Here is a 13,914-nt window from a genome sequence, read left to right on the forward strand (position 1 = left end):
GTAAAGTTGGCAAGCTGGCAAATTGCGTATTAGCATGAATAACTCTCAGTTGGCATAATGAGCCGTCATCAGCATAAACTGGCGGCGAATCAGAGCCTTTCAACAATGTCGATCTGCCAAGGAGCTTATGGCATGATCAAGGTTTCAAATTCACCAGGACTTCACCACACGGGTCCGGTCTACCAGGTGGGACTTGAGCATAAGCTTCTTGTATACCCTTGTGGCTTGTATCCAATAACCGTTAGCACAATTTACATGGGTATTTGCATTGAGAACAGCCACAGCCGAGATAGTGACACCAAAATTCCGGCAGTCATAGGCGTGATGGTCAATTAGCAAGTTATACAGCATCTTAGCCAGAATTCACAAGCGTAACGGACAATTTTATTTCATGTAAACAAAATACGACTCTTTTCATTTATTATTACTACTATCCCATCATAACAAAATCATACATTTATGGAGTGGCATCCTGAATCTGCTGCTGATCCAGAGGCCAGTGCTCGAGGATCACCTCCTCGCCCACAAGCTCAAACTCCAGCTTGACAGACTCGTCAGTGTTGAGAGCCAGCTCATACTTGCCAGGGTAGACAATCTTGTTTCCAAGAGAGTCGGTACGGGCAAGGGCGCTGATGGGGATAGGGATGCTGAGCGTAGAGGAGTGACCAGGCTTGATATCGGCAAGTCTGTCGAATCCAACCAGCCACTTGTTGGGGTAGGGGGCAGGACCAGCGTTGGAAGTGCGGACGAAGAGCATGGCCGAGTATGGGGACTCAGTCTTGCCAGAGTTCTTAATCTCGGCAGTGAAGGTGAAGACCGGAACCTGCTCACTGTAGGTGTATTCAGGGTGGGCACCAGCAATGATTTCAGCAACGTTGTACTTGAGGCTCTTGGACTTGCCAGACAAGCTCTCCTTGAAAGTAGTGTAGAAGATACCGTCACCAAACTGGTAGACAGGCTTGCCAGTGTACCAGATGTAAGTCTGTCCGGGGTTCTTCTTTCCATCAGGGCGGAGGTTCATGTCGTTCTGGGGGAACTCGTGAACGTAGCTGGCCGGGTACTGGGTTGAGACCAATCGTCCAGCGGGGGCACGCTTGCCAGACAAGATGTCAAAGAGAGCGACACCTCCAGACTGGCCGGGATATCCACCCCAGACAAGGGAGTTGACGTTCTTGTTGCTCTTGAGAGAAGATGAGTCAACCTGGCCACCGCCCATCTGCAGGACGACGAGAGGCTTCTTGAGCTTGCTGAGCGACTTGATGAGGTCGAGCTGGTTGCCGGGCCAAGCAATGTCCGTGCGGTCAGCGCCCTCCTGTTCAACCGTGTTGTCGATACCACCAGCGAAGATGATGGCATCAGACTTCTCAGCGGCGGCAATAGCCTTGGCAAAGCCGGCGGTGCTGGTGCTGGCGATGTCGGTTCCAAGCGCAAAGTTGACCTTGTAGCCAGCCTTCTTGGCAGCCTCGAGAGGGCTGATGAGGTATGGAGGAGTGCCAAAGTAGTTGCCCTGCATCTGGGTGGTGGCATTGGCCCAGGGTCCGATCAGGGCGATGCTCTTGACCTTCTTGGACAGAGGGAGAGTGCCGTCGTTCTTGAGCAGGACAATGCCCTCGACAGCAGCCTCATACGAAATGTTCCAAGCATCGGTCTTGACGACGTCCTTCCAGCCGAGCGAGCGGTACTCGTTCTTCTTGTCAAAGTATCCGAGCTGGACGAGATTGGCATACAGACGAGTCACGGAGCGCTCGATCTCGCCGCGGGAGACCTCGCCAGCCACAAAGGACTCGTTCAAGTGCCATGGGTATGTCTGACCGCAGTCAATGTCGGTACCGGCCCTCAGGGAGGAGGCAGCAGCTGAAGACATGTTGCTGGCGTAGTCGTGAGGGTTGAAGACGTTGTAGACGGCATCGCAATCGGACGAGACGTAGCCATATTCGGGGAAGCCCCAGCTCTCTCTCAGCAGGGTCTGCAGGAAGAAGCTGTTGGCGCAGCTGGGCACGCCGTTGACGGAGTTGTAGGCGCACATGAAGCTGTGAGACTTTGCGTAGCGCGACGCAGCGAGGAACTGGGGAGTGTAGTACTCGGCGAGGTCCTGCTGGGTGATGATGGCGTCGAAGCCCAGACGAGACTGGTTGTTGTAGTTCTCGAGATCGTAGCCGGCAAAGTGCTTGGCCGTGGCGGCAACCTTGAGGTTCTCGGGATCTACGCCGCCCTGGATACCGGTGATGTACTCGTAGGTGTAGGCAGAGGTCAGCACGTTGGCATCTTCACCGGGAGTCTCCTGTCCACGGCCCCAGAGAGGGCTACGGAAGCCATTGATGTTGGGGGCGTAGACATCGAGACCGTAGCGGCCAGTATTGCTGAATGCTCGAGCCTGGGTCGAGATGATGTCCGCAATCTGGTGGATCAGGGTGCGGTTGAGGGCTGCCATTGACAGGATGGGCATGGGGAAGGAGGTTGCCCATTCGTATTGGCCGCCCTTTGTGGCAAAGTTGGCGCGGTCCAAGCCGTGCAGAGCCTCGTTCCAGACTTGGTAGTTTGGAAGACCCAGGCGAGGCACGCCGGGGCCCGAGTTCTGGGTGTTGAGAATCAGCTCCTCGAGGGTGAAGAGGGAGATGAGGGCCTGGGCTCGCTCGACGTATCCGGCCGAAGAGTCACAGACGAGGTTGTTCTTCAGGGGGCCATGGTCGCAGTCGGGGAACGAGAGTTCGAGAGTGGCAAGAGTCTGAGGGTAGAGATCGGGCTGGCCCTGGGCAGAGTAGTTGGCATATGTCTGATTGTTCTGTGCCAGAGCTGGAGACAGCAGAGCCGACAGAGCGGCGACGAGGGCTGCGTTGTTCACCATTGTGACCAGCTGAGGAATTGCTGTCCTTCAATGGCTCGTGGTCTTGTCTTCCTTGACCTCTTCTTCTTTTTCATTTTCAACTTCAGGAACGGCCGATATTTAAACTGGGCGGTATGGCTATGACGATGTTACATCCCACATGCATCTCTCTGCTTGCAGCTTATTACCCCATACCCCATACGGAACCCCAGTTCATGGGTGTGGTTCGACCTGCATCAAGACTCTCCACAAAGCCCAATTATCCCCACCAAGGATTTACCGGCATCTCAAGACATTTAGCCTGAATAACCAGCAAATGCATTTGCCAGCCGCTAGTCGAATGACGGTTGATGGCAGTCATTGACAGGCCGAGCTGGGGGCTTTTTCTTTTTGTCAATCGAAATCTCCTATTCTGAGCTATTAGGTTTTAGCTTGGCCCTTAGTCAATGATGAGTGACAGCTGCACGGCTCGTTGCCGATTAGTTTTCGCAGCAACCGCGGACTCGAGATGAATAGCCGGACCTTTTGGTTTTCTTTTTTTCTTTTTTCTTCTTCTTTTTTCCCCATTTTCTCTTTTAGCCATTACTCCCGACAGGACGCACAATCCATCTCGTTGTCGCCGGCTAAGTAGAAAAGCGGAGAAGCAACTGCAGATTACTACCATTCGGAGAGGAACTGGCCAGGATCATCATGAGACCCGAAGCGAGTATCCGTGTGCTTGCCAGCAGAGCCTGGTCGAAAGTGCGGAGTAACAGTAAAAAAAAACAAGAAAGCTGGGAGGGCAATTCTTTGTACCGAATTGCGAGTGAGGTGATGCTGCCGGCCAACTACACCACATCAATTCAATAGTCTATGTATGTTATGATGCCAAGAAATGAACCACAGTAAACAGAATCCTATCGGACTACAGCTTTAACCTTCCACGAATACAATTTGCGACAACTCTTTTTTTAACTGTAGATTCATGAAGTTGTATTTTCACGATACAACATTGCAAACACATGTATTTCTCCGTCGTCGCCGATTCATAAATAGATTCAAAGTTTTCTAAGGGTGGGGAAAAACGTGCCATGGTTTCATACAATGCACCCTTATTGCATTACCTTAACGGCCAGCTGAGAGCTTCCCGAGAATGAGAAACGACGATCATCTCAGGCGAAAGTAGCTGAGAACACGGAGAGGGAAGTTGGGGAGTTTGGGTAGCTCAGCTTTCGACTCCAAAACTACAAGAGGTTCCGCAGTATCCGGAAATACAAGTACGCATCACAAGCATGCATATGTATTACACGGCCTACTCCGTCCATGTTGCGCCGTATCCGTACCCGAAGCACGTCAAGCAATTGCCCCAGCTCTTTTTTCATTCGCTGGCTAAAGTAACACATGTTGTTATACCAAGGCGGAATAATCCTACTTGCGGTCAGCACTCGGTCCCCATTTCCGTGGAATCCCAGATCCTTCTATTCGACATGACTTGCCGCTGAGCAGCAACGCAACCAGGCGAAATTGTCATGGCCCTCCTTGCCTTGTCCAGACCCTCACAGACCACCAGAGACTTCTCCACACTTCTCCATGTTTCCGTCGTTAAGCAAAGGCCCTTGAACGAGGTTCCCCTCTTCACGCCTTCTTGCGTGTCTGTGGAGGATTTGCCTCCGGGATAATTACATGGTTAATAATGAAATTGTTTTGTTCTTGCAGAACCAAGCCAAACAAGGTAAAGCAATAATTTTTCCGCCCCCCTGTTTTCCTAAACCCGTAATTTGCAGTAGCTTGTTTCTGTGGCTTGTTTTTTCTCCAAATCGTGCCTGAGAACGGACAGAAGGGAGCCTCAGCCGTTGCCGCCCTCTCTCCACCCCATGTTAATTATTCATCTGATTCTTTTGTGGGAAACCCACATTAAGACGCGGATCGGTGGCTTGAGCTCCCCGCCGGGCCGAATAACCGCATTTGCACGACGCCTTGCCTCTTCTGTGCAAGATCTGGAGCCCGGCTGAATTGCGTTCCTGGGGGGGCTTTTTGGGGAAGACGTGGAGACAAGTCTTTTTGTTTGGCAACCCGCATCGTCATTCCGCCGATTGGCCAAGCCGGTGCAAATTTGCGGCTTCGGTCGGTCCTAAAGTTGGCGAGATCTTGCCTGGGCCCTCAAATCCTTGCCCGGCAAAGGTAGAGTGTACATTAGTGTAACGTGTAGCGGCTGCGTTGCGTGCGAGGATGTCGGCGCGTGGAGACGGGTATTGTGTACTTTTGTGCATGTGTGTCGACATGGGGTGCACGGCTTCTTTCTTTTGGGTTCCATGAGTTCAGCTGCTGACGCTGCGTGCTGGGGAGCAGTCTCGATTAGCCGGCTGAATGTGCGTTTGGCGTGATGTCGAGTCAAGACAGAGATTATCCTAGGTGAGCTGTGCGATGCGTTGTCCCATGCAATATTGGACGGAGCGGTCTGTGTTTGTTTGCATGTCTTCCTCCTTGCATATTTATCATGCTATGCCAGTATCTAGTATTACCACCATATATACAAAAACGTCTATTGACTGGATGTCCACGAGTAGAGGGTCAACATCTCAACTTGGAGGCAATGATTCAGATATATCTTCATTATTTGTGGTTGAATGCAGAAATTCCATCTGCGGTGTTGCCGGGTAAGAGTTCCAATAGGACTCGATAGTCTACCATGATCTCAACTGGCAGAACATTCTATATCTTATTTGCTGTTAAAATCAATTGGAGTGAAGACATTGGTCAAAATTCGACGCATTCTCGCCCCTAGATGACGGTTCACCTGTTTGTCGTTGGTGAGCCGATATATGGTAGAGATGATAACAACCCCAGCTTCGATATTATTGTCAAATCTTGATGCATTGCATCCAGACTGTTCAGCTCATGACAATAGACTAAATTGTCAGTACTTTTCTAACGAAGCGACTATCTCACATACATCTCAATTCATATCGACTGCTCGTGGAGACTGAAGAGGATTTTGAATTCCATCCCGATTGAACAACAACGCCTATCATCCGAGTACTTCAGCAAAGGAGATGAAAAAACAACAACAATGAACTGAAATACTACTATTTACTGAACCTTGAATATTTCTGAGAGTATTTCATCAAAATCAAAAATCGCAACGGAGGTTCTTGTGTCCTTTACATTCCCCCCCCTATTCCAAGGGTGGCTGTAGAGATGCTTCATCCGCGATCCACAAAAATTGAACCCCTATGATTCAACTTTCGTACATAGCATCTTACATTTCCTGGTGGAGAGGCCACCCTCCCTCCAAAACCTCAGCAGAACTAACCTTAATTCCGAAAAGCACGGGTTCGCCCTGCAGCTGGTGCTCCGATAACGACGTTGGTCGGATTTCACCCGAACCACCGTGCTGGTCAGCCCTCTTATTGGTTGAATACGCTCAGTGCTGAGACAGTGGGCGGTTTGATGGGTTTGTTTGCCAACTATGGTGTGTAGCATTCCTCAGATACGCGGATATGCAATTCCTAGGCCGAGGGACGCTTCCGTAGTACCAAACGGCAGACTCAGTAGTAAATGCGTAGTAATCAGTGATGTAACGGCAGAGTTTGAAGAGACATACATGATGAATCATACCAGATACGGTAAACTAAGCCATAGAATCTGGAGTCTTTATGATTAATACGTGCATGGGGACTGTGGTACATGATACTTCAGCTCAAGCAAGCGACGGCTTCATGGATCTACGATGCCAGTCTTTCCTCTTTGTATAACCTCATAGCAGAGTAGAGGAGGATGTCAATATGAGACACTGATGGGGTTCTCTGAGGGATAAGATAAAGGGGATCCTGTTCAGTCAAGACGTCACTCATCGGCCCTAGATCGCCCGAACCAACCACGTGGCTCTACCATATCAGAGATGAGAGATGACAATGCGGAGTATTTGGGACAATATGAAATCTAAATACAGAATAGCCTTATCCATCAAAGTGCTTACTAACTGGAAGCATCTTTTCTTAGTCAGGGGTGTCGATGAAGAAGTGTCAAGTTTTGTACCTATAGGTTAGCTCATGCGGTACAGATGCTTGGGGGATCTCCAACATTGAATACTGACAGAAATGTCTTGCAGACCAAAAAAAAAAATCCTGGCTAGCACCCCGCGACACAGGTAAGAGTGAATGGTTTCAATTAGGCAAAAGCTATTGTTTTGATGTTGCTGTGGTACAACTCAAGTGTGCATTCTACATGAATTACGTTTATTTCTCAGAGCATCCGGGAGTAGCATTTAGTAGTGTTGCTTCAGTGACTACACACATTGCATTTCCCACATCCATATTCCAATTTTGTATTCAAAAAAAAAAATATTCTGTCCAATAAATTTGATATTTGATAACCACATTAATGAATAATGACCATTTTTCATTCAGAGCAGCAGTAACATGGCGGCTCTGCGAAATTGATACATCCTCCTCCCATTCAATTTTCCACGCTTCAGTGTGCTTACGTAAGGCCACGCGACCCCCAAACTGCAGCCTCAGGAATTATTCGCACCTCAGGCATTCACTAGGTACCTTCCTTCACAACTTCAATACATGATCTTTCTCTCATCATCTCCTCTTTATGGATGTTCGTCTGTCGTTTTCTTTTCATCATCTTCTCCCAAAAATGCCGTGAGTATCGCAAGGAACAAGCCGCTGCGACATGATACCGTTCGACCAATATTGGCTGACATTGATGGTGCATCGCTTCTTCGCCTCTGTTTCGTATATGGTTGTGCACCCTCGTTTCTTTTCTTCTGCCTACAGGTTTGTTTGTTTGTCTTCTCATTCTCCATCATTTTGACATTTTCTCTGACAATCCGTGGCAGATCACGAGGCTTCTTCATCGTTCAACTTCAACAGCCCCTGCGCCGCCCCGCGTGCTTTCCAAGGCCCTCAAGCGTTCCCATGCTCGGCAGCTCGAGAATGCTACTGTGAAGCCCAAATCTTGGCACTAGTAGCTCCGCATCTCGACTCCCACCAGTGAGTCAAGGCCAAGAGCTGCCAGAGACGTTGACATGTCTGGATCATCTTCTGACTTGAGCAGGAACATGAACAGCCTCTTGCCAATCTCGATCGGCAGAGTTCCACCCGCATCCCTGGGTTTGAGCATGGATGGCTTCGTCTTGGCCTTGGCTAACAAGATGTCCAGAAAATCCCTGCTGGCCCCAGAGCCATCATCAGACTCGTTGGATGCGTTGTGATACGCCGTGATGCGCCCGTCTTTTTTCCCAGAAGGCGCGACCTTCCTGGCTACCCAAGGGTACAGAAGTGAGTATTCTAAGCAAAAAGGTGTTGCTGTCGACAAAGCCAGATACTGATTCTGAATTTTCTGTGGACTATAGAATGGCTCTTCTGATAGCTTCGAGCAGCTCACGCTCAGAGACTCCCCTGGTGTTTGCTAGACTCCTTCTCTTTAGAAGTGGTTCATCGTTGGCGACACAGCCCGGATCTTGAGCTGCTCCTTGGTCGATATGTGAGGCATGCAGCCTAATACCAGTCCAATACTGCACATAGGAACCGAGACAAGTGTTGGCGCTGGCATAGTTGGATTGGCCAGCTAGGCCCGTGGTACCCCGCATTGAGGAGAAGAAGTCAGATTTGATGCCAGTTTCCCTTGTGGCCTCGTGGAGATTCCATATGTATCTAACCTTGGGCGTTCCAGTCTTCATAGGCCATGCGGGAAAAGGCCTCGTCGCAAAGCAACATGGAGGTCTGGAGTATACCTTTCAGGTGCGGCACAAACTGTATGGCGCGAGCTACGTCTTCTTTGTTTACTACACTGGCCTTGACAAGTTCAACAGGGCAGCCTAGACTCCCAAGCTCACGAACAAAATATACATCATCAGGACCATCTCCAACACTGCGAGAGAGAGAGACGAGCTGTCGTGCGTTATGTTCGACCAGCAGGGAAAGCGTCCATCTCTAGCTTTGCTGCCACCAAGCAAATCTCGCTTGCCAATCTCAACACTGGGACTGTATTGGGCCACACAGCGCCACATCGCCTGGAGTAGCTCACCAGACAGAAAGTTGAGAGCGACATCGATGCCTCGACCGTTGGTTTCGCGCGTGGCGCCCTCGACGAACCCGGTGTCGTGATGCTGGTAGGTGCGACTCCTAGGGATATTGAACCCTTCCATGAGGAACTTGACTTTTTCTCCTTTTCCTACGGTGGCGTACATCGCTGCCCCAACCTTCTTGGCCAGCTGGATCGCAGATGCCCAGGACTCCCGATGCACTGTGAAAAGAATGACTGGAAAAACTGGGTAGTTGTTACCTCCCCATCGGCCACAAGTGAATCTGCAAGCGAGTCGTTTACTAACCTGACCTTTCTCGAGGTGAGCGGCGTTGAACATTGATTCGGCGACCGTTGAAAAGACAGTAGTCATTGCCGTGGCATCCTGAATGAGGCATTGTCAGGGATCTGGACGCATAACTTTTTGAGAATGATGACATGCACGGTGAAGATACCGGCTTTGACGGTCATGACAGGATCATCTGGTCTAAGGGTCCGGACTCCAGGGCCAACACGACGAATCATACCGGCATCTTCTGTGCCTACGCCTTCATCTGGACAAGGTATGTCATTGACAGCTCTTAGGGCATCCTAAGCGGCACTTAGTGTCGAGTTGTTATAAACTTATTTTGAGTTAACAGGTGGTGGACTAGTGCTTACCTTGAAGTTCAGATCTATCGCATGCAACTTAATCTCAATCTCTTCGCTCGTCAAATGTTTTTATTCACGCGGGACCCAGTTTAAAGAAGCCAAGCGGCCGCCTCAAGCACTAGCTGATCCTCTACTCCCGTTTCGGTCATCAGCTCGTCTTGGACCGTTGGCGACTGCAAACTCAGAGTCAGAATCCAGCATACCGTCTCCTTGACGCTCCTGGAACTTTGCAAACACGTCCAGAGCAACATTCAGTGATTTCTCAAAGTCATCAGCCTCACAGACTGCAGAGTTTGACAGGGCCTCGGTGCGAATTGTTCTGGACAACCCGACGAGCTGCGCATAATCTTGGCTCTGGCAGCTAGCCTGATAGCTGTGTGCGATTCAAAAGTGAGTTGCGTCGTCGAGCCCGTCCAACAGTTGCTGTAGTGTACAGTAGCGAGCTTTATTAATGTCCTTCAAAAAGGTCGGTCGCAGTCCGAGAGGGAAACAATATCCCGGCACAGGAAAACATGTTCCCCGAGCTTATGGTTGTGGACTCCATAGCCCTTGAGCTCAAGTTGCAGGATCGGCGTTCCCCTTTGGCTCGCGCCGTCGTTGCAGAGGTAATCGTCTTCTTCGCCGATGAGACAGGCTCGACACTTGGTTTTGCCACCATGATGGCGTTCAGCTGGCTGGGCTCTTCGCTGTCAAAGGGACACTCTCGAGGCCCGAATCCAACTGCCTCTAGCCCCGACTCCCACCGGGCAGGGGAAACATAGGGTATATCTGGCCGGCCGTCTGCTACAACCCACCACCATCCTGGGAGAATACTAACCAAAGACATAGTTCGGTCACTTGTTCACTGAGTGAAGTCCATGAAGCAAGAACTGTCCGCCCGCATCTAGCAACTTGTGGATGTTAGCCAGAGTCTGTAAGAGACTCGATGTTGCGTGGGCGACGTTGATAGCAATGACGAGGTGGTACTTTCACCCCCAAAACCTTCCCTGCAGTGTCTCTATTTATGTCCAATGTTAGGTATTCTATGCTGTGATCATCCTTGGAATTTCTCCTTGCCGCCACGAAGAAGTTTGATGAGATATCGGTAAAGGCGTATTTGGAGTGCATGGGTTGTCGGGCAAGCATCTGCGGTTAACGTGCCGGCTCCCTCACTAATCTCCAGAATGCGCAGGTTGGGTTTGGTATGTGCTGGGTGTCGGATGAATCCTGACCTATCACTGGCATCAACAAGTACGTACATCTTATGAGGATGTCGTCTGTTCCGAGAACCTCTAAGGCATCGGTCTTGCCTGAGAAGATGGCCGCAATGTTGGTTCCAATTTGTCGCATGCCATACCCAGTGGGCTCAACAAGAGAAGCACACAGTACTTCTACCGAGGCGTCAAGTATTGCTCGAAGGTACCTTGCTCTATGTTGAGCATACTCCCCACCCTGAAGATTCTGTAGCTGATTGCTGACTTAATTAAGATAAAGTCTCTGGGCGAAGCGTGCTGTGTTCTGAAGGCTCTCATTGGAAACAGTTTCCACATCTTCAAGCTGAGAGATTCCTATGTGCAAAGCCACTTTACCGCCAACACGAAGTGTTGTTTCTGACTGAACGCCTCGCCATTGCCCCCAGCACTTCCAGCCGAAGCCCAAAGAGTGATGTCAGCTCTTGAGATCGGCAAGTGCACCATCAGACTGTTGATATGGGTCGGTACTCTTCTGTAGAGACTGGATTTGATAAACCTCTGAATGAGACCTTGGAGGTTAGCTGGAAGAGTACGTCAATTCTCGTGGGATGTAGGTGATACTCTTTGCCATCATCTAGTTCAAGATCCGCCAGATTTCCTTATGCTAACCCTTGAACAATGCCAGTCCGGACGTCGCTCGGACACTGGAACAGTTGACCGAAGCTCAGACCAACCTTGTCCATGCAATCATACAGGATCCGCACTGGTAGCCGTCGGGGCAGCAGCTCTACGTCTTTAGCAGGCTCAGGTTCGTCCAACCCAAAAGTCGCTGCAGTGATTCATTCATACATTACCGTAGTAGGAAGAGATGGTAAACTCCCACCATTTGGAGTCCAAGAGTCCGTCAAGCGATGCGGGCAGAGGTTGGCTATAGCTTCCGTAACCTCACCCCCGTCGTTGAGGTCCATGGCCGCCTTGACTACCACTTGCCGAAGAGCAGACTCGTTTTCTATGGCTGCTAATCTGTGCAGCGAATTCACACATCATGGGATTTAGCCTGCAGCGGGATGTACGACGTTCTCCTCAAAGGTCATGGACATAGGAGATGTTTTCTACGGGGAGCATTTTGCGCCAGCTGGTCTCCTGGCCGGAACCCTCAATCTAGTGGGTTCCCAGCAGTGGATGCTTGGAAAACTCACGTAGACTCCATTCTCGGGAGATTCTGGATTCTCACCAGTACTTGCCATCGTGATCTTAGAGGTATCTGGGAATATCGGCAACGCAAGCAACATTGGACATCAGCTTGGCCAAGTCAACGGCAATGTTCATCCCAACAAGACTATATGCCTTGAGATATGAATTGACACAGTTTGCACCACGCGCCAGTGATGGCGCGTAAAGGGCAGAGGTCGATGTCTGAGTCGGGATTTGCCTAATTGGACCAGCTAACGCCCTGTGAGTTCTGACCTCAAGGAAGGCAATGATGTCAAAGTACTCGAGGATGTGGGCAACGGCTGACCTGAAGAATACAGAAGTTTTGAGCTTCTTCTACCATTACGCGTCATGCAGGTGTCCTTCTATTTCGTCTCCCGTTCCACTGGGGAAGAAGTCTTTGAGAGGCGATTTGCCCTCCAGTTGTGGCTTAATCATGGCGTGATATTCGCTGCCAATCTCCCACATGTGATGAGAGTGGTAGGTCTTGTCGAATTTTAGCACCCGCACTCTTATATCAGGGTGGCTCTCTTGAGTGAACTTTACGGTCTTATGGACTTCCTTTGCATCTCCAGAAATTGTTGCGCTTTTGGGAGAGTTCTCGCAAGTCACGACTACGCCGACAGGTAACAGCGGGGACGCTTCCTCTGCGCTCGGACCAATTGCCGCCATGTCTCCCGCCTTTTTCGGCTTCTGAGACACCAGCTCTCGCTTCCACAATGTGGCAATGACTTCCTTAGCTGCGGGCGCACCAGCTGCATACGCAGCAGCGATCGCACCATTGCTGTAGCCAACCACTGCATCCGGCATAACATCAATCGAGAAGAGGAGATCGACTAAAGCAATCTATACAGCTGCACACAACTTAGTACTCTGAGAGCTCAACGTGCTAGATGCGGGAGACTTTCGCTCGACTTAGAAGCCCCCTTGTCAGCTGTCCATTCTGGAGGTGATGATCGTTCTTGACGACTCCTATTTAGAGCCCCTATGATGCGGTGAAAGGGTTGATCTTTGCGGAGCAACAACTCTTGGCCCATACGAGGCCACTGTACACCTTGGAACACCATGCCCAGGTTTCGAGATGAGCTTGGGTTTCTGGCCCCGTGATGCTGGGCCCAGATGGTTGCTTCGGGCAATTACGAAGGCGTGATAGAGAAGATGCTCTTGTCGCAACGTTAGAGTATATGCGAGATCTCTCGGGCTAGGGTGTGCTTTGACGTACCGTTCTTGTAAGCGCTCCGTTATCTTCTGTAATGCAGTTACAGAGTTGACATACAACAGAAGCAGCTCTGGCGTCTCCTCAGACTGGACACCGTTTGATGTAGGACCGTTGTCGACGAAGCTGGCAGCAGAGTCGGCGATTACATGCAGGTTTATTCCTTCCACACCAAAGGAGTTGATCCTCATACACTCATGCGTTGACTGTGGCCATGGTGTTGGCTTGAAAGGGACGGTCAAGTTGCGTTCTTTGCATAGCTTTCAGAATTTGATGCTGGAAGGAATAATTTGTTGCCCTAAAGTAAGAGCTGACTTGATTAGAGATATGATGCCGGAAGCACCTCAGCCATGGCTCAGCTTAGGCATGACTGAGGTGATGTGCACTCCAAAGTCTTCAAAGACACGAGCAATTGCCGCGGTTTCGATGGGGTCACCGACTGATCGTCCTGTACCGTAGCACTCCACCATCGCTGTTCGCGAAAGGTCGCTGATACCAGCAGTTTGTTAGGCCTTGCGTAGGAGAGCCTCCTGGGCATCCGAACCAAGGTGCGTGGCTCCGGCCGTCTTCCCATCAAAATTAGTCGCAGTGACGCTAATGACGGCTCGGATAGAATTGCCGTCTCGAATAGCTACACTCGGGGCCTTGATGAAGATGGCGTTGATGGCTTCGGCTGTGGCATCCATTGCCATCTATCGAGAGACTTTTGCACGTGCCTTCACGGGATAGAGCCACCGACTCAGGCATGGCAGCTATGTTCCCCAGTGCAAATATTAAGGTCACTCCACTGACGATCGCACTCTCGCACTCTCCTCTTTCACAGC

The 13,914-nt window shown here is 50.3% G+C and overlaps 3 protein-coding genes across 3 annotated transcripts; all 3 read right to left on the reverse strand.

The window, feature by feature from the left end:
• Positions 1-457: 457 nt before the first annotated feature.
• On the reverse strand, positions 458-2,845 carry T069G_02077 (fibronectin type III-like domain-containing protein; the record flags this gene model as incomplete). The annotated part of the gene is made up of 1 exon (XM_056169287.1): positions 458-2,845. One exon carries the CDS (start codon positions 2,843-2,845, stop codon positions 458-460), a length of 2,388 nt encoding a protein of 795 aa, XP_056034603.1.
• Positions 2,846-7,777: 4,932 nt separating this feature from the next.
• T069G_02078 (KR domain-containing protein) lies at positions 7,778-10,316 on the reverse strand (the record flags this gene model as incomplete). Its single annotated transcript, XM_056169288.1, has 8 exons — positions 7,778-8,103; positions 8,201-8,489; positions 8,652-9,076; positions 9,143-9,224; positions 9,284-9,430; positions 9,500-9,540; positions 9,625-9,863; positions 10,030-10,316. The coding sequence occupies 8 exons, from the start codon at positions 10,314-10,316 to the stop codon at positions 7,778-7,780; spliced, it is 1,836 nt and encodes a 611-aa protein (XP_056034604.1).
• A 1,600-nt stretch (positions 10,317-11,916) lies between these two features.
• Positions 11,917-12,684, reverse strand: T069G_02079 (acyl transferase domain-containing protein; the record flags this gene model as incomplete). Its single annotated transcript, XM_056169289.1, has 2 exons — positions 11,917-12,181; positions 12,221-12,684. 2 exons carry the CDS (start codon positions 12,682-12,684, stop codon positions 11,917-11,919), a joined length of 729 nt encoding a protein of 242 aa, XP_056034605.1.
• Positions 12,685-13,914: the final 1,230 nt, after the last annotated feature.

The sequence above is a fragment of the Trichoderma breve genome, chromosome 1, assembly GCF_028502605.1.
Source record: "Trichoderma breve strain T069 chromosome 1, whole genome shotgun sequence".
NCBI classification, from domain to species: Eukaryota; Fungi; Ascomycota; class Sordariomycetes; order Hypocreales; family Hypocreaceae; genus Trichoderma; species Trichoderma breve.